Source organism: Camarhynchus parvulus, chromosome 8 (assembly GCF_901933205.1).
Source record: "Camarhynchus parvulus chromosome 8, STF_HiC, whole genome shotgun sequence".
Lineage (NCBI taxonomy): Eukaryota > Metazoa > Chordata > Aves > Passeriformes > Thraupidae > Camarhynchus > Camarhynchus parvulus.
The window spans coordinates 17170152-17191488 of NC_044578.1; the positions used below are offsets into that span (position 1 = coordinate 17170152).

A 21337-nucleotide genomic window follows, 5' to 3' on the forward strand; every position below is an offset into this window, starting at 1 on the left:
CCGCTGTGCTGGGACAGGCCTGGCCTGGCTGCTGGGCCTGGGCTGCAGCAATGGCAGCTGCACTGCCCTGCTCCTGCCAGGCTTCACTAAACCCCAGTGTATGGCTCTGCCACAGGCTGGGCTGCAGCAATGGCAGCTGCACTGCCCTGCTCCTGCCAGGCTTCTCTAAACCCCAGTGTATGGCTCTGCCACAGGCTGGGCTGCAGCAATGGCAGCTGCACTGCCCTGCTCCTGCCAGGCTCCTCTAAAGCCCAGCACACTGAGCCTGTGCTGTTGCCCCTTACCCAGAGCAGAGGAAGAGGCTGCCTCTGTCCCCTTCCCCTCTACTCTAGTTCCCTTGCAAAACAGAAAGCATTGATCTAAAATAAACTACCATTAGCCATAATAGAGTCCAGTGTATCTCCAGCTTATCAAACTATCTGCAACCGTGCAGAAAGTCATGATAAGATAGCCCTCCCTTTGGTTCAGGGGAAAAAAGCCCTTGGACACATCGCATTTTCTTCAGCCAAGTCATTTTCAAGGACCTCAGTATGTGCTACACAAAGTCCTTCTCACATAGCCTTAGCCTATTAACTGCTCTTTAATTTCAGACATAATCTTGGTTAAAACTCACAAAACTCCCTGTTCTCACATGTGACCACATCAAGGGAGTCAATTTATGCTGAGGATTATTAAGCCTGTTGGACAGGTTGTAACAGCTGGCTTCCCCACAGGGCCTTGCAATATCATGACAGCAGTTTTCTGCACAATGTTTGCTGATGATGTCTAATGGCTTTCTGCATGAAGCAGCCTATTCCTCTGGACCCTTGTTTCCTAACAGCAGGAACCATTGTTTCTGTGAGCTAAATTCCACCCAGTTCCCTACCAGAAGAGCTGCTGCAATGTTTTGACATCTGACGCTGAGGAAAAGCCCTCCCTGAGTCTCCTTGTGAGGAGCTGCTTGGGCTTCACCAGAGCTAGGCTGTGCACTCTGGAGGGCGTTTCTCCTCTTCTTTGAGCTTTTTTCTTTGTTTATGTTTCTGTAGCCAGCCACAGAGCTCTCTGTGTGTACAGATGACATGTATTTACATTGCCTTATAGGTGGGATAGTTGTATATCTATTTATCTTTGCCAGATAAATGTGAAATGCTGGAGTATGCTTTCAAACGTTTACTGCCAACAAGATTCCTTTTAAAAGCTGTTCCAATGTACAGGATACCATTTTTCATGGCAAAGTCTTAAGTATATATTGTACTGTTCAAAGTAAGGTGCTTAAAATGAGAAAATGGGATATACTGGAAGTCAAATTCACTGTATCAGGAAAAGAGGGAAAACTCTGTTCTTTCCCTTATTACTGATTTTTTTTCTCTATTTCAGAGCTTAAACCAGTTCAATTTCCCCAGCTGACAGTTTTGCTCTGTTTGATGTAGATTTGGTAAGGCTTTTTGCACATAAGCTTTGAAGAAAGTCTTCTTAAATGGGTAAGTGTTGTGCCTGTAGCACGACACTTGCCACCTTTTTATTCATCTTAAGAAGTGAGCAACAATTTTCAAAGGTGCACAACAGATTATAAGGACAGCTTTGACAAGACCAGAGGAAAAATGATACTGGTTTAATGCTCTGGGGGTTTTGGAGGACTGTAAAGTACAAACTGTCATGAAGCCAACTTAATACAACTGTTTCCTTTATTCTCTAAGGATTCACAAGGGACTTCACCGCTAGCATGAAGGAAATAAAATCTGTTGTGCTAGAAAAATACTTTGTTGCCTGCAATTTTAGAAATGACACAAAGTTTCCTAACAGGAAATGTTACATTCATACAAATTCCCATATTTATTTGTAGACAAAAATTACCATTCACATAGCGGAAAATCTAGATGAAAACAGAGACAGGATAGACTTAGAGCCACTTTGAGTTATTGACAAACAGATCTACATGATAGCAATAAATACAAATACACACAAATTTTACTTAAATGTAGAGAAAACTTTATTGTCTCATTTTTAAGTACCAGCCTAATTTAGTAACAGGAATTCTGGAAAATAAATTACTACAGAAATGCAAGTGAGGAGCTTGTAGAATCTATTTCAGGTAAAGTTGATCTTGTCTTCTGTTGTTACACTATTCGACCAAGATACACTGACTTGGGATATTTTTTCTTTAGATTGGGCCACTGAACAATGAAATAATCTGAAAAGTAGTAAAGAATCTTTCCAGACAAGGATAAAGTTTCCACACGGCAGATGCTCTCTACATACACAATAATTGTTCTCTTTATTCGTAGAAGGCCAAGAAGAAAAGCAGATAAACAGACAGGAACACATGTTCCTGGTCCATTGCACAATATCTAAAAGAGATGAAACACATTACAGAAGTAAGGAATGAGTTTTTTAATACAGTAAAGAATTAAGTGTATATTCATTTAACATTACATTTACACAAAAAATATATTTCAAAAAATATCTTTAAAAACCCAGAAAAGGGAGGTGAATATGAAAAATTAGGAGGGGCAAACAAAACACTATTTCAAAGTACCAAATAATACCATATTCAAAATACCATCTTTTTTTACATGTTATGAAGGAGGAAAAGACCTCTGAGACGGCACATTTATTTCTATGAAGGAAAAGTTTACAATTCCTTGATTCATGGGTGTATAACCAAAACAACTTCCACTCTCAGTCACAGCTTTGTGTTATGTCAGTCATTAAATCTGTGCACATAATAAAGGCAAAGAAATTTAATTAGGATTAAACCTGGGATCCAGTTATAAACCTCTTAAACCTTGGCTTAAGTCAGCCAAACACTTAAGAGTTCATCAAAAATGTGCTGATGAATTAGGACCTTCACAAGAATCTATTAGCTGATATGTGTGACTAGATTTTATTTTTTATTTTTAATAAACACTAGGAGACAGTTAAAAGCATACAGAAGGAAGGAGTTGTGGTAAAAACATGTCATGTCCTTCGAGCAGAGATCTCAAATTCACTTATAAATGTTAACAAGAAAAGAAAGTACTCTGTTAATTTTAGGCATTGTTTAACTGAAAAACAGATTGCTTAAAAGTAAAAGGTTTAAACCAGGGTATATTAGGCACTCCACTTGGTATCCAAATTGATTTCAGGCAAGAAATTTCTTACTGAACTTAAATACTACCATGTAATCAGCACTTTTCTGCACAGCTGGGTTTACATGGAAATAAAGAGTTCTTTTATAAAATCATGGCCCTATACCCCATAAACTCACATTTTTTTGTTCCAAGTTCACCAACTTGTGAAAGATATTATACTGGTGGAGGGGGGGAATCTGAATTTCTGCTTCAAGGCTGTAACAATTAGTTAAGAACACTTCCTTTCCTGCTTCATGGCAAGATCCCACTGATAATCTGGTTAGCAGCACCTTGCCTCAGCAAAAAGCAGCAACAGATTTGGTGCTACAGAATTCCCAACGATGCATTCAGTTTTTTACTTTCTACTGACTGTTTATAATTTGTAAGCTGCCTCTCAGATGCCCTTTGATCCACGGAAAAGTACTTGCATGTAGGAAAAAGGATCAGGAAAATGATGGACTTGGCATCTTTAAAAAAAACATGGTCTGATCATAACTCATGTCCTCTGCTCTTTCCCTTTCCACACATATGAGTTCAAAGAGGGCAAAGCAGATGTGGCTCTATAGGATTTCTGTATGCAAAATGCTCATATAATACTCTGGTTATAGCTGGTCCTATCCCAAAATGCTTGGATTTAGGAACTGGCCATGAAAAAGACTGTTATAAACCTGCTGAAGCCCACAAAGAGATGCCCATCTGAACTGGTGGCTGTGATCTGTAAGTCAGAACTAAAAATTAACCTTCAGTTAACCTTCAGTACGTGTCTACAGGCATGTCCTGCTTAGAACTGGTGTAGTTGCAATTGCAGTGGCAGTTCCTCTCCAAAAATCTGGTCTGACCAGTCCTATTTACTCTCTCTCACACTGCCAGCAGGAAGGGAGACCAGTGGTCCTTCTGCTTGGAGTCCAACATCATAAACTCTTCAAGTGTCATCATACACTCTTCAAGCATTTGATGTACAGGGGAAACTTGAGAAAACAAATATGTACATTACAAACACGAGGAACCATTGCAGAAGGTGTAAGGTAGAAATGCTGCTGTTCAGCTCCTGCTATACACAAACTGGAAAGGATGATGGAAAGGAACTGAATCACCTACAGCTTTCCTCAAAGATGAGAAGATGAGCAGTCCTACTAGTGAATTTCAAAGCACTATTCAAAAGTAAATTTTGGAGAATGATTGATGTCTTACACCTTGAAAGGACCAAGGCTTTTGTTTTTCCCCACCAGCAGAATACCAGTATCTCCCATGGCAATCACCAGTATGCTCTGGGGAAGAGGCAGGCATCTATTGGTCAAGAAGGGACCAGGCCCTCTACAAGGTCAAGCAGCTATTGAGGGTGTTTCCCCCAAGCATCTATTTACAAACAGCATTTGCAAATGCCATTTCCCTCAGAAATCTCTTTCCCTTTATCTGTTTCCCTCTGAATCTATTTACTTTAGCTACAAGGCTGCCTGTAGAATATTTGTGTTGCATGAGATATGTTTCTGAAAATATCTCTGGGTTCAGCCTTCCTTAATGAGGCAGCAGAAAGGGGGGAAAAGGGGGGCAAAGACAATTTTTGTGTCACCTTTGTGACCTCTTGAGCTGCAATTGTCCAAGGACTTTCCTGGTCACTGGGCATTCCTACTTTGTTGCCAAGAAGTTGTAAGGGATTGTTCCAGAAACCAGTGCTACAGGTCTCTCCATACCATTCATATGCACCTCTAATGCAAGGAAATGTCCAGTTCACTGTTAAATTGGCTCACTGGCTGCCTGGGCTCACAGCTAGGTCTATAAACTAAGTCCTACATACTAAAATTCTCTGTCAATTCAATCTAACCAAATTCTAAACAGTAAAAGAAACAAATCAAGCTGTATATTAATGGAAGTTTAAAAGTAAAGGATCAGAATACATTTACCTTCAGCAACTCTATAAATCTAATTTCCTATTAACCACTTTTATATAAAAATTGAATAGTTCTTGCCTTTGTGCCTCAAATATTTTCCACAGCTGTTGAAAGAAAATAAGCTAAGCCAGCAGTCTGGGAACACCAGGAACACTGGCACATGGCACCACTGCTGATAAAAGCTACTTTAGGGTTGGTGAATGCAGCACTGTAGCAGAGTGACATTTACCAGGGAAAACACTGAAAGCAGACCTTGCAGCTTCACTGGGATTAAATGTCACTGGCCAAAGCAAAAATGAGTAAAGAAGTAAACTTGCAGTTTTTCTCATAAGTACATAAATATATAATTGCTACATATCTTTTAAAGAACAAGTGTTTACTTATGTTCCCAAAGTACAACAATCAAAAGGAGGACAATGTAAGTCCTCCTCAATTTAATAGAAAGTGGAAAACTAATTTGCAATTTGCATTGCATAGGGAACTGGCAGCACCTGCTGCTCTCCTTAATGACCTCTGCAGAGACTGGCCTTTTGTCACCTGGTCAAGAGCAGAAAACCTGCCCTGCTCGCTGGGGAGGATGGTGGTGTGGGAATGTGCATGTGTGAGCTGAAGTTGTGCTGCTTACCAGACATGGAGCCGCCTCCTGGAGCACCTGTAGGACACTGCCTGGGCTTCCTTTGTTCTGGTAATGCTCCCTACTCCTCAGTGCTGAACACCTGGAGTCAGTTTAAGGGAATAGGAGGTGGTGGTGATAGACAACTAAAAGAGGCAAAGGCAAGTGGAGTGATACAAAATGGACCAAAGCTGGGTTAACGGAATGATCCAAATCTATGCAAGTGCTACCTTTTAACTGCTATGCAATGCCTACTTTTTAACAATGTAGGGAAAACCTATTAGATATTCCTATGTTACAGGGATAATGAATTCTTTTGTTTGTGTGGTTTTTGTTTTGATGAGGGGAGGTGGTTGTTTTTGTGGCACAAGAAGAGAGAATCTGCAATGAATTAATTTGTATTCTGCTATGTGAATTACAGTATTTTATGAGCTCATCAGCCCTTGTTTGGTTTTAATATTATATTACTATTTTAAAAACTTCACACTCAAATACTTAAGCATTTTGAGAGGGAGTGCTTATGGAAGCTTTTGCTCTTTACTATGTCTGAAAATTCAAGTTTTGAACGTTGAGAAAAATTAGCTTAGAATTGTTAATACTTTTTACAGTTTAAAAAAGGCAGGAACCTTTTTCAACAATTCCTTATTATTGTTATTGATGGGGAGAAAGAAGAATTTCAGGTTCTGTTTGCACAATAGAAAGGTCATTAAACTACCTACTGGTTTATTCTTTTTGAAGAGTGAAGATCTTATCCAGTTCACTTTCCTCCACCACCTGCATATAAAACCTGCTAAAACTTCACACCCTATTTTCTGTTTGAACTTACCTACAGAATGCAGGGCAGGACAAAAAAAAAAAGCCAAAACTAGCTGTGTAGTCTGATGTAAATCAGGTAATTAAGGTGGAACTGAATTTTACCTGGGTGCACTTTCATCTTCTGCTGTCTAAATCATTTGAATCATCAGGGGTGCAAGAAGGTGGTTCTAGTGTCCTACAGGAGCAGCTTGTGTTTGGGCTGGTCAGCAACTCTAGGCTGTAGCACTGCCATGGAAACCTTTCTTGTTCCCCTCTGGATCTCACTGGTACAGTAGCTGTTGTTATTATCATACAATGCAGCAGTAAGTGAGGTGCTCTTCAAAACAAGTGGAGACATGTGTGGTCCTAGAGGCAGATTACCTAACCAGGGTAAGTAAGATTAGTGAATGCCAGAGTGGGGAAGACAGAAGTGGAAGAGCAAGGACTCTAAATTAGTACACTACACAGCTGGGCTTCTATTTGTTTCTGAGTGTTACTTTCATCATAGAATGAAATAGATGGGGAAGCATCACCTTTTATGCAGCTCTCACTTTCTAAAGGCTTGGGGACAGAAAAAAATCCAACCTAGTGGATTTTTCTATGGGAGAAAAGGAGAGCTTCTGCAAACCCACTAGGAACTGGATGTAGGGTTTTCATTGTAACAGCATTAGGCATTATCACTTCTGCCTTCTAGGCCTGACCCAGGGTTACCAACCCACTGTCCTCAGGGGCAAGACAAGGGAAGAGGCCCAGCTGATGTGATTTGCATCAGCCTCTGAATACAAAGCAGTGAGGGAAGCTCCCAGCCCCTGGATTTCAGCAGAGCTTAGCTATGCATGTGGCTATTTGACACTGTAAAGACTTAAAACAGCTCAGGCCTGCTTGTGGGTATGCCCAAGGGCTTTACTGATGAAAAGAGATGATATGACTGGGGTCATTAAGAGTGTCAGAAGTTAGGCAACAGCTTAGTGAGGAAGGTTCCTTTGGATGCCTAAAGAAACATGCAGGCTTTAATTTTTTCTAAGGAGTCTAACCTTAGGCACCATACCTAACTGCCCCTGTATGCCAGGTGACAGGTCTGTCATTGGATTAAAAGGTCTTTGGAGTGGTAGTTTCCATCAGCAAACTTCCCAGCCTAGTTGCCAAATGTAAAATGAGAAGCATAGAATGATCAATTAAAAATAATAATAAATGACAGCTGTGAGACTGGTACTAAGGCTCAAGTCTGTGAAATGGTTAGTGTTGGTTATTAAAACATTACATGAATCCCCAGGCTGTCAGAGGGACCAACAAAACAACCATTGAATCTTTTGAGAAACTGTGGGAGATGGATAGGTTGGTTAAAAAAAAACAAGATTACCAAAGCAGATACAGGGTGGAGAATAAACTAACTGAATAAACTAACTCCCTACCTACATTACTATGGAGTGGGTATGTGGTTTATTGCTGCTGACAAATTAGTAGGAAGTAGAGGAAATTTGACCTAGTGTAGATGAAAAAGTTGGTCATAAAATAATTTAGTAAAAATCTTTTGCCAAGTAAATGAAATGGTAGTTACTGAACTACATCTCTAGCTACAACATTAAGAACTATCTGGCTTTCAGCAATGTCACCTTGGCTGAATCTGAACCTGACCAGTCTCTTGGTCACCATGAGAAATACCATCCAACCTTTTAGAACCTCTTTACAAATAATTTTTATATATCTCTTCATATTAAAAGTACTGCTTGTTCTAGTAGCCTGTTTCTACTCAAAAGAAGAAATTAAATCCAAGGACTTTCAAATATACTCATATATGTTAGTACTAGTGGCCCAAGTTGAGCCTTTAATTGCAAATCTCAGTGTGTCTTTCATTAATCAGACATTTGCTTAACTTCAACTTGAAAGCAGTATTTTAAACATGATATTTAAATGTTCATAAAACATCTCTTGGGCTACTGCCTAATCACTGAAGTTGGTATAGGAAGAATGTGCATCAAATATCTGCCTGAAATATCTTCACAGTGTAAAACCGAGAGGTGTTGGCACTCTGTCTCTGCATACCAGTGGTTTAGATTTAGCAAGACTGTTATGTTTTATAACATACATGGAAGTGTGACCAGGGTGTTCATTAGGCTCATAATGACCCTGATAGCTGATGAGTTAAGACTCTTTTACGTCTAAAACTGCCTCCTTAAATCTAAGCTGAGATCTCAGTTCATCTTTACTGCTGCTCCTGTCCTCCCTGTGAAAAGGAGTGTCTATAGGCAGTTAATTGGCAGTCACAGAAAGGGCAGGGCTACAACAAAGCTTTGAACCAGCTGACTGGAATAGCTCCAGATGTTTATCTGTGTTCAGCACAGGGTAATTCTGCATTGGGGCTGCAGGGAAGCTGTACACAAGGTAGGAGGGGTGAATAAGACTAATTTCCGTCAACATTGAGAAGTTAAACAAATTTTGATGCCTTCACTTTGTTTTGTTTTTGGATGAAAACAATTGTATTGCTGAAGTTCTTAATCTAGTGTTCTTACTTTTGCTTATTTTGACTGTTTTGATCCTAGAAGAACACTAGCAGATCAGACATACAGTCAGTCTGGTCCAAAGAATTATAAACACTGTGGAAAGATGCAGTGTACAAAAGAATGCAGCAGACAGTCCTAATATTGCATTATACAAAGATCACTTGTTATAAAATGAATAAAGAAAAAAATGCCACCACCCAGATTTTGTAGCTTTCCACAAAGTACCAATTAGAATCATGATATGAGAGACAATAACTTACTATTTGTCACAGTAATTTGTGAGAGTGTTATGAACTTAAGGCATTTTGGGCAGGGCACAAAGAATGGAAAATCTTAGCTAAATGAAATAATGATCTCCTTTCATTTAGCTTACTGTGCAAACACTTCTGTAACCAGAAGTTCAGTCAGTTTTACCAGTCAGGGGATCAGGCATGAGTGAAGGGATGTGCAGTCATAAAAGAAGAGGTGATTGCTACAAGCATGATAAGCTGTGCAGGTTTCAGACTCCTAGAAAGAAGTTTCATTCTCATTCTCTGACAGCAGAACATGTACTTGCTGTGCAAATGTGCAAACTTACTACAGACTTCCCACAGGAAGGAGGCCCTAATGTGGGAGGACCGCCTTCTTAGCCTGATTTAACCCAGGTTTTCCCAAATAGCAGTCATCTGAAAATATCTACTTATTTCAGGCTCTGTAGAGCCCTGAGGCAGTGGGAACTGTTGAGAAGAGTCCCCAGGAAAGGGAAAAAAGGTCTGGTCCTAAGGGTCCAGGATGTGCAATCTGCTAATGAATGGAGCTTTATGCAGCATTTATGCACAACTGTAGGTGAAATCTAATTATATTAAAGGATAGCAAATCACTGACCCAATTACATAACCCATCTATGGCTGAAAACATGGATTGGATACAATATTTTGCAGCTTCTGCTGTGTGGTAGGGCCACATCCTTCATTTTCAGTTTGGACTTCAGGTATGCCAGAATGAGCAAGGTAATCATGATCCAGACAAAAGACTAGATCACCTGAAAACTTAGGTGCAGGGTTGGCAAACTGGCCCAAAGACAATGGTTCTGTAAGCAGCAAGAGAACTGAAGACCAGTTTCCTCTGAACTTGTATCTACTGACTGACTTCAAGCATATTAAAGGAAAGATGTAACTTTAGTCCTTCTTGTATATCAAATGATCTATGTAGGATGCAGTAATTTTCTTTATCTTTGGAAAAAATCTCTGTGCAGCTTGTTTAATTTTCTATAAATAAGAAGGATTTGCATCCTTTTCTACATAATAGATCTTATCTTGTTCTAGTTTTATGTTTCTTTTTAGCCTTTCTCTCAAATGAAGACAACAGAAGTCTCTCTTCTCTGACCAGCTGCCTGTTTTCATGGTAGGAATTTGCAATCTTTGAGGCTGCATGCTAAATCTGGCTACAGCTGATGAATGGTTTTAAAAGCTTTTCTGGGGGAAGGTGGGTGTAAGCAGTGTGTGCTGGCCTTTCCTTCCCTGGAATTTTAGGCCTCTGTATAGGAAGCCTGTCTAAGGCAGATAGATGTTATAAAAACTGCTCACCATACATTCACCTGCAAAACACACTGATATTTACATTTCTGTAATTCTTGGCTATAGAAACACAAGCCAATCATCACTTCTGACATCTTAATTGTTACTTGGCTTAATATCTCTAAAGGGACTTAACTTTGCAGAGTGCAGATGTTCATAACTCAGAAATGGGCCTCCTGAAGATGATCTCAAGCTGAGCAACTCAACTAACTTTTACATTTCCTTAACTCTCTGGAGGCCCACTTCAAGTGTGGGTCAAGTTCTGCAAGATAGCAAAGATCTCCTGGGAGTTGTTCGGTTCTTTTCAGTTCTTTCTGAACTTACGATCTTGAAGAAGGGTTAGATGGAACTGATTGCTCAGGAAAACTGATGCAAGAAGCTTTGCCAGATCAGTGTGAGATACAAAAGGGACCCAGTGCTCATCAAGTAAAGCACATATCAAGTGCTCATCAAGTAACTCCAGTGCAGCTGGGTTTGCTGTTTCCCTTTTGCAGCTATTTGCACTCCACAGACTGGCTTAGGTTGGCATAACTACCATATCTGTTCCAAATCTTGCCTTTGTGCACCTAATGGTTTTGGGCTCCCTTTGCAGTACCTTTCTTGTCCTGCATTTCTTGACCACTGCAACACTTCTGTGTTTCTCTAGCTTTAGGCTGCCTACAGAAGACTTCAGTCATTCCTTCAAACATACACATATTTCTGACAAGCCTGAAAGCAAGTGTAAGGGTTTGGGGATCACTCATACACACAAATGACTTAGAAGCAAGGTTGTCTTTCCTTCCTGGAGTTAAACAAAACCAGTGTCTAGACTGAAAATGTACAGCATCCATGAGCTCTCCTGTTTAAAAATACGAAGCTCTCAGCATGATGTAATACTGTGCTTGTTTCTAAACTTGGTTGTTGATTTCCATGCCAAAAGTTAGAGATGAACCTGTGAGTGCCAGCATTTGTCCCAGCCTAGTTCTAGTTCTTTACATTACTAAGCATTACATTTTGCTTAGTGAGTGAGTAGAGTGAGTTTCAATTCACTGCAAACATTTTTGTGGAAAGGCAATTAAATACTACCAGTTGCCTCACATACCATACAGTCTTTTCACTGGCAACGTGAGGTATTTTAATCCCTGAAACAGTCTCCTTGGCTAAGTGTTTTAAAATCTTTGCAGCTCTCTGAGTGATTATATTTTACAGAATTCTTAAACTAAGATATACATACAAGTAGTAGTATGTAAGCAGCTTTCAAGTAGTACATGATTTGCCATAATGCCAGGGATGCTTCTGCCAGCTGCTATTTTGGTTGATAATAGCACCTGACTAAAAGTAATTTGGATTGCCTTCCCCTCCAGCTCTTTAACCATGGATAAAGACTCTTTGGATCTCATTTTGAGACAGGGGTTACTTTAAACACTGCAAAGGGCTTAAAGGCCTTGCTAAAACATATCCCTAATTTTACAAGTGTTTTCCAAAACGTTCGTCTTCTGATAGCTTATCACAGTTTATCAGCTCCAACACCATTTCTGATAACTCTATGTGTAAATCTCTCTGTCACTTTAAATTCCTTTGGTAAACAGAAAACATGGAATTAGATTAGTAACTTCCTGCTCCCTTTATTAAACTACGCAGGGAGATTTTTCCAGTCAATTTCTTTTGCAATAAGTAAAAAAATACACTAACCTAACACAGTGGTGTTGCAAAGTGATTACTAAATAATTACTCACATTTTTCTGTCTGCTCATGTGAACAAAAGTGACTATTACCACTGCCCCAATCAAAACCACTGTAGAAAGAATAGGATGTCACCTTCTCCCCTCTCCCAGTTTTATCTCCAGTTTTCAGAATAGACTTGAAAAACAGCAAATGCAAAAAACCCTACTTCTGTTGTCTTGCACACTAAACTGTTTGAAAAGTCCAGCAAGTGAGAAGCTTTTGATCTGACAGGAACTGACCAGTACTATTGAAGCAAATGAGATCACATTACTCACAGCAGCCTTTCTAAACATTCAAAATACCACAAACTTTTAAAAGCCTCTTTAGAATTAGCCATGCAGTTCACAGAGGGATTTAAAAATAGTCTCCTTACAAATATCTGTCTCCTTACAAATATCTGTGTGTGTATAGATGCTACTACTAAATTCTGAAAAATACTTTGTAAGTGCACTAGTTTTTACATGTTTCACTTAAGCATTTTAAACCTCATAAAGTATTAATTTGAAATTCTGCTGAACTAATACTTTTTTAAAAATACTCAAGTTTGGATTACTGACTCCTTAAGATGACAACAACTCTAGCAAGAAGCCAGCTGTAACCAAATTTTTTCTTACAAAATTGTAAGACTTAATGCTAGGAGAGCAGTGCACTATCTTTTGTGTTAACACAAAACTTTATTGATTGAATATCTCCATTGTAGTTATACCATCTAACAACCCTGAATGCTTCTGACTTAAGTGTGTGGAATATTTTAAAATAAATGTAATTAGCATGAGAGTGCAGCTTTTTCGAACAGTTTAAAAAAGCTACTAAAGTGTTGAGGAGTTGCTACTTCAGCAGTGATGCTTTTTGTCATTAGATGAGATAATTAATGTCAGTCAGCCAAAGACTAAATAAATATGCATTGTAGCTCAGAAGTCCATGTAAGCACAAGAACTGAATCTGTATATATTTGTGCTGGTCTGAACCTGTCTGTGCCAGACTGGTCATACCATTTTAGAAGCAAGTCCAGCCAACAGGATAACCAGGCTTTCAGGCATAGTTTGTGCTGCTGCAATCCTGAAGAGATACTATCAGGAAGCAGCAATCTTGTTTTTGCTAGCTCTACCAGCATAGCAAGGGAGTGACTCTCTAAAGGTACTTGCAAACTTCGCGAGGGAAAACTGGTATTTGCTATTCTAATTCACCAGCAGTGCAACCTGTTCTCTCTTTCTTGATGTATTGCTGCTATATTTAATTTAAAATTAAAAATAGTTTTCCTGTGAATTGTAAACTTAAGCATACATATGAGATGCAGTCTGCATATGCCAAGTGCTTTTATAATGCGGATTAGCAAGTTTTCAATAAATTAGATTTTCTTTACCTACCAAATCTGGTTTCCGTTTGTAGGTCAGAGGGAGAGAGTAAAGTATGGAGTACAGTGTTGTTAGCACAGAGGAGACCCAGGACTGTCTGACCTCCCGGCTCCTGGGAATGCGATCCAGGCTGAACTGGAAAAGAGCACGAGGAGCAGAGCTGTTACTTTCCTGACAATGTTGCGGCTCCTTCTTGTTAAATCTATCTGTGCCGGCCTTTTTTCCCCCTTTTCTTAGTCTAGTTTGGGAACTGTGTATAAAAAGTATACAGTGAAGCATAAAGCACAGATAACACCAGAACTGGTAGCTGTTGCTCGGCGCCGCCTCGGGCTCCCCAAACCCCGGCAAGCAGCAGCGGCAGCGCCGGGCGAGGGCGGCACCTCGTGGGCACCGGCGGCGCTCGGAGCGCTCCGCAGCTGCCGGGCATTCACACTGCGGGGAACGCACAGCTCTGCTGCGCCACTGCCCGCCGAGTGCCATCAAACATGTACAAGCGGATATCACCACCCTTTAAATGAGTACTCAGCGAGTGTTCAATAAATATGCGTAACACATATGCAAAATGCTAAATATCTGCGTAAAGAAACAGGAAAGAACATCTTATCATTAAATAAAAAATAGGTAAAGAAGTAACTTGCTTTGTTCTTTCCCTAAATGCAGATTATTCATGGTGTGTAAAAGGTATCAAATTAATAAAGCAAGGATGATTCCTTTTGTCTTGAAGGCCCAGGAGCAGGAGCAGTTGTTAGGCTGCCTCCCTCCTTGCAGGTGCCTTTACCTCAGTGGAGAGGAGCTGCACCTAAGAATTATTGCTATGGCAGAAGGCACTCCTGATGCCAAAGACATTTTGGACTGTGTAAGTGAAAGGCAAATGTAGTGGCTGCAGTGCAGAGTTCAGTGATGCTGACATGTGGATAGTGGTTGTTACCTCACTTCACATGGGACACCAGACCACCTCACCACCACTCTGGAAGAACTTACATGGGGTGTGAGAAACTCTAAATACTGAAAATTGCCCAGTTACTTCATGTGCATATTGCTGATTGTCATAGCTTACTCCTGGTGATTTGTGCCCCTGAAAGAGGATGTTAACAAAAGCTGTATGGTAAATACAAGCTACAAATCTATCTTGAAAAGCAGTAACTGGGACTATTTTTATACATGAGGTGGAAAGAATTTTAAAAACCCCAACATTTGTAAATACAGAATGTTAATTTTCTTGTCTGAGATTATCCTATTTCATTGTGATATCTTTCTTCAATAGCTGTGATACTGGAAGGCATTAACAGATGTTACAAACTTGATTTTTTTATGTTTTATTTGCAGGTGTTGAAACTCTGATTGCATTACTCTGACAACAGAATATGGAAAGATAAACATACCCCCCCAGCTCCCTATTCAACAGGTTTCTGGTTATCACTGCCTCTGTTTCTCAAAGCCTTGGAAGAGTTCAGGTGATAAAAAGAAATGCTGTAAGTGGAGTTTAGACCCTTGCCTAGTACTCAGCCCTGCAAGAAATATGGGTATGATAAAGTGGTTTTAGGCAATCAGGGTCCAGTGGAACTATTCAGATGAACCGTCACTGTAAGGATGGTGTTAAAGAGCATTTGACAAAAAAACTGTAGGTGATTTTCATCATCATTAAAAACCCAAATAATTTCAGCAGAGATTGGCAGGAACTCCAAACAGTATCAAAGTAGGAATTTACTTGGAGAGTTCAAGCAAAGATCAAGCAGATTTCATCTATACTTTTCAAAAAATATGGCGGAAACTGTACATCAGTGTCTATGTTGTGTTAGGACTTCAGTCCACACATCAAATAACTCCTAGGTATTAGAATTAAAAACCAAAACTCAGGGGGTTTTGTTGTTGTTTGTTTGTTTAGAAGCCACTGCCAGATGCTTCTGTAATCCCAGCCTCTCCTCTCATTAAGTGCTGTCAACGTTCCAAAGGTACATCCTGTATATTTTGCTGGAACACTGCATAGTATGTCTGACACCAGAAAAAGATTTCTCCCCTATCTATGGTGTCGTATTGTTGCATCTTTTTTTTCTTTACATCTTTCGTGCACTCAGAATCTTTTTTCTAATTTGAAATCAAGTGTTCCAAACTGGCAAATCTGTAAAGTAATTTCAAAACCAGTGATGTTGTCCTTTACCTAGTTAATGTTGTTTTGCAAGGATGCAAGGAAAAGCTGGTGGAAAACTGCAACTGCTGTGAATTATTATAATATTCTCAGCTGAACATACTGCAATGCTTGCAAAGAAACTGAGTTTACATAATTCTTTTTCCTTATGAGAAATAAGATTTCTTAGCATAGTACCTCTCATGAAATGGAAAAAAACATATGGTCAGAAGAGGTTTATGTAAAGGTTAGTTAATCTGGTTGCTCATCTCAGACATGACCATGGGGGTATAGGAATTCAACTTCTTCAATAAGTTGTCTCTCTGCTGCTAGACCACGTTGCCAGCAGCTGAAACAGGTTCTCTATGAGCATAGAAGGTTCCCTGAGTACCAGCTCTGGGGGCATCCATGTGGAATAGTTGTGGTTACAGGTGGGGAGTGATAGAGAACAAAGAGGCCAGTGATAGCAGCACCAGAGACTTTTCATAGGTGGCAGTTTTTAGTTCTTTTTCAAGAGGCTTAGTGGGTTGAGGTGCAGCCTTTTTCTTCTTGCAAGGAAGATGCTCATTCTGGCTTTCTTCTTCTTCTAAATAGCTGTTAGAACAGAGCTAGAGCACAGATCAAAAAGAAAATTATTTGGAGGGGTGAGGAGGTGTGTGTGTTTAATTTTCTCTTACATCACTGGTTTTCTGTTACATCATTATTGTAATTTGTCTTCCATCTGGTCCCTAGTTCTGGAAAAATCTACTTCCTTAACAGGATGAGGAAGGGAATGACCATGTGTTGAAGCATTCAGACTTCTCCCTTTCACTTATGCAAAGCTTCAAGAAGTTACTAAGACAAAATTTTAAAATGTTTGATGATCTCCAGTGCCCCCAATTACAAAACACACACTGTGTGTGTGTGTGAAAGCACACTCTGAAATTTAGCAAATATATGTTACAGGCATGTGATATTTACTTTCCAAAATTTATCTTTCATTTTCACTCTAAATACTTTTGCTTAGTAGAAAGAGAATGGCCAAAGGAAAATGAGCATCTGTTATCCAGACATCAAACTCACATGCAGCCAAAAATGCTCCTCTGGCTTTCAGTGTTGAGGGAAAATATAACTACAGGATCTGTTAGTAGTTGGAGAGGTTATAAAAGAGAAGCTTAGCAAAAAAAAAGTGAGCTATGAAAACCACATAACCTTTTAATACTGAAAATATGTATCTTTAAGAAATCTAATAATTTAGGGTTGGACATTCTTCAGGTAAGTGAATATGACTGTGTGAATGGCAATTTACCCAATAAGATGTCTCTGAACAGGAAACATCTCTGGTCACTTTATTAAATATTCATCCTTGGTGCACAATGAGACGTGAAAGTTGCAGTAAACAAACTTAAAAATGTCATTCCTTAGTAAGCCTTAGCAGCAGTTGCCTAACATTAACAGGGTTTATTCTGAAAGTCACTGGTACTGAGTCGTGCAGTCTTTTGTCCCAACAGCACTGCTGAAAACAGTGGAAGTGCACCATATGAAATCAACAACATGCAAATAATTAATTTACTGTGTGTTGTACTATTTGCTCAAAAGGACCTAAAGTTTTTGTAGTCAGAACATTCATTTCCATTGTACTTATTCCACTAAAACTTTCTACTAATTTCACTGGATGTCAGATCACATTTTAGGTCAGCAGTTATGCTGCTGTCTGTTAATCATACAGCAAAGGAGCTGAAAGCAAGCAAACATCTGAGGAAAAAATAAACAAGATATTTTAATGATTTTTTCATAAGTTTTAGGAGTTCAGGATTTGCTCAGGTCATCAGTCAGAAAACTGACATTCAGAGACCTTGCATCCCTTTTAAATAAACATTTAATACATTATTTTAAAAATACAACCAAGACACAGTCTAGAAACAAAGCCAATAAAATTTAAATTAAGGTTTTCTTAGATGAAATATTTTTATATATAATTTCATTCCAAAAAATATTATGTGTCACTGAGGGAAATGCCAAACTAAAAAAAAAATCCCCCCTGCAATATTTTTGTCTTACAGCTACAAGTAACACTTCAGTGGCTAGCTGGTATAAATGTCCTTTCAAAGAATCATTTCCAAATTGCCTTCAATTAGAATGTCAAGATAATTTTTCTTACTGAGTATTTAACAAATTACCTGGGACTTGGAGAATGTTTCAGCCCTTTTTTGTTCAAAAGAACGTATTTTAGCTTCACTCATCTTATCTGAGTCTGCCAAAACATAATGTCTAGGAGAGTATGACTCTGACAAACAGCTGAGTAACCTCAGGATTTCTGTTGTGTGCCCACCTGTAAAACAAAGCAAACTGCAATTAGCGTGTGAAAAGTGTCATAATTTTCCATTTCTTCAGCTGAATCAGTCACTTTTCATTTTGAAGCACATGAGTATTCCTACTACCAGTGAGAAAGTATCTTCTGGAAGTAAAGGATTCAATCAGAGGACGGCTGAGACTGTTTACATAACATGGAGGGAACTCAGCTCCCAGGGAAGTGGTACTGATGGACGTTTTCCAGTGAAATGAGATTGAACCAGGGTCATGCAGGAGTCTGATGTTTGTGTTTAATGTCCTGTACACGGTGCAGAACAACCAGGCACACAGTGACACTGTGCTCTGCACTCAAAGGCCACCCCATGGGCCATGGCCAAAATGCAGCTGGACAGGATCTGGCTCAGGGCTGCACCTTGGAAGCAGAACTGCCACTGACCCTGCCTTGTGCCCAGCGCTGTGACCTGCCAGGGCAGGGGTGTGCTAGCCCAGCTCATCACACTGAAACCAGCCAGGCAGCAGGGTCCCCCGTGCAGCCACAGCAGTGTCCCCCTGCAGCCAGAGCAGTGACAGCCACAGCAGTGACAGCCACAGCAGTGTCCCCCTGCAGCCAGAGCAGTGACAGCCAGAGCAGTGTAGCTGCTGGGTGCTGACAGAACAAACAGTGCTGCTTCAGGCACTGCTCTGAGCACTGCCCTTGAAGGGGCCTTCACAACCTTCTAACAGCAGGGTCATTCTGTCCCAGAGCTAAACTGGCACCAAACCAGAGAGCAGGGGAGGCTGTACATACTGGGCTTTTTGGCAGCTGGGTTAATTTTTGGGTTTTTTTGTCATTTGAGTTCCCTGAAAAGCATTAAGAGGGATATTGTTAGAATGGAAGGGGGGGAGAAGGAAGACTGTGTAGGTGAAGTGGAGCAATCTCACCTTTTATCCACTGGACTGCATCAGACCAACATGAAACCAGACCCACAAATACACCATGTGTTGACTGGATGTGTTGCTTTTCACTCTGCTGGAAGTTGCAGACCAAAACCAGTAAACTGCATGTATTCCTACTACCTCCTGCTGTTCAGGGTCACTAGGCTGCGAGACCTTTGTTGCACAGGTTAAATGCAAAGCTGGTGAACAACTGACAACAAGGAGAGCTATGCTGCAGCATTGCACTAGACTTTGCCACCTTTCCATACAATTCCATGTGGTATTTTTCAGATATGTTTGGAGATATTTTCTCCTGAGTGGTGTTTGTTAAGGTTTTGCAAATTTTAATGCAATCAGCTGAGCATTCACAGGAGATTTCTACTTAGAAGTCTCAAAGAATAGGCTTGAACATTACTTGAATCTTAATTGACATGTATTATTTCACCTGGTAAGCTTATGTATAGTGGAACTATTCTTTTAATACAGACTAACTAGATTCCAAAGGACTGAAGGAAAATACACACATTTCCAGCCCTAGTGGATGTAAAGATGACCTGAAGAATTATAAACCTGCCAGTCAAACTGAGATGCAGAGAGATCTCAGGATTATTACTCAGTCGGTGTGCAAAAACCAAAGGGATACTGGGGTGCTGAAATCACAGCTGACCTGTATTTGTCAACTGCAAATTTTCAAATAAAATTTTTGGAGGTAAATTAATTGCCCATCAACTCTGATAACAAGGTAAAAAGGAGAAGCAGGTGTACACCCACTTTAGTGAGGAGTGACATTCTTGTCTCTGACGGCTCCACGTGTGACTCGTGTAAGCAGATCACAGCACCGCGCTTTGGGTAGGTTGCAAAATGCCACGTGTGTGAGGGGCGCGCCAGCGCTTGGAGCGCCGCGCCCGGCATCGCCTCAGCAACCTCCAGTCAGGCCGAGCAGCTGCACGGCTCAGTCCTGCACCGGTGCTTTCACCGTGACCTCGGTGAAACGCGCAACAATGACTCAAATCGAGAACCAAAACACCCAAGGGCAGGCGGCGGCCCCGAGGACACCCGGCCCGGCCCGGCCCGGGGGCACCACAAGAGCTGCCGAGGCGGGGCCTCGGCACCGGCTCCCGACACACGTAACCGCGACTACAACTCCCGGCATGCACCAAGGTATATGGCAGCGTTGCGCTGGCCGCTTGTCGCGCTGCATGCCGGGACTGGTAGTTCCAGGAATCTGGAGCGGCAGCCCCAAGGTGCCACTCGCTCCCGCCGGCGGCAACCGCCACTCACCAGAGCCGGCCACCACCAGGAGACTGAACGGAGGCGTCTGCCGACCGCGTCTTTTCCTATCCAGGAGCACCAGCGGGACAATCAGTGAGGAGAGAAGGAGGAGCAGGACCACGACGAGGGGCAGCTCCTCCATGCGCGGCGGAGGCCACCACTCGCGGAAGCGGCAGTGACACCTCCCCCGTACGGCGGCCGACGCGGTTCAAACCTCCGCGTGCTCTGAGCGCGGTGGTGGTTCCGGGGGTGGCAGGGGTCGCGGTCGGGCGGGGCTCGGCGGGCCCGGGGCGCGGTGATGCGGCGTGAGGGGATCCCCGTGTGCCCGCTCGGTGCTCCCCGCGCCTTCGAGCACCCGCTGCGCCGCAGCCGGCGCCCCGGAGCTGCGAAATACCGCTGTAAGCACGGGGGGAATGAGGGCCCGCAGGCCGAGCCTGCCCGCTGTGCACGGGCTGCAGGAGCCGAGAGAGCCCTGCCGGCTTTAGCGGGGGCTGAGAGAGCCCTGCCCGCTGTGCACGGGCTGCGGCGGGAGCTGAGAGAGCCCTCCGGTTTTAGCGGGGGCTGCAGCGGGGGCCGGGCGCTCCGTGACGCGCACGGATGGATGGACGGATGGATTCCTGCGGGAGCATGACTGCTGTATGCACTGATACTGACCCAGGTATGTCTGCTTACATGCAGCTGTAATGTTACACAGCCTACAGTAACGCGTACAATAAAGAATATTAACGTTTCACTGCCTGTCGTGGTTCTAGTTTTCATTCATGGTAATTCTTCAGTTTTTTATTTCAGTAAGAAGTGTGCAGCAGCAGATCAGCACTCTTTCTGCCTCCGTCAGCATCCAGCCTTTGTTGGGAGAAAGCGATGATTCAGCCCCTGGGCTAATCTCAGATGCGACATGTGTTTGCTAGAAAGAGTAATATACTGCATTTTATGATTAGGAAAGAGTTTGTTCATCATTGTCCTTAAATTATCTGCCACGGAGCAAGGCCCTCCTCTTGGTCAGTGAATCAGGAGCAGTGAACTCTGGAGCTTTGTGGAGAGGTTTGATGCTACTGCTTTATGGGGTGAGTTGTCAAACACATGAAATGTGACAGCTCTGCACTTGTGCCTCAAGTGTACAACCACAATAGATCAAACACACTGCAATTCTGCATCTGCCTGCCATGGTTTCTCTGGCTGTTTTTTTTCCCTCTTACTCCTCCTGAACGAATTGGACTTTTTGTATCCCTAC

General features: G+C 41.5%; 1 protein-coding gene across 1 annotated transcript; it reads right to left on the reverse strand.

Moving 5' to 3' along the window:
• Positions 1 to 1945: 1945 nt before the first annotated feature.
• ALG14 (ALG14 UDP-N-acetylglucosaminyltransferase subunit) lies at positions 1946 to 20278 on the reverse strand. The gene is made up of 4 exons (XM_030953946.1): positions 20116 to 20278; positions 17787 to 17938; positions 13515 to 13637; positions 1946 to 2327 (listed from the first exon to the last, which is right to left on the reverse strand). Exons 1-4 carry the CDS (start codon positions 20246 to 20248, stop codon positions 2097 to 2099), a joined length of 639 nt encoding a protein of 212 aa, XP_030809806.1. The 5' UTR covers positions 20249 to 20278; the 3' UTR covers positions 1946 to 2096.
• Positions 20279 to 21337: the final 1059 nt, after the last annotated feature.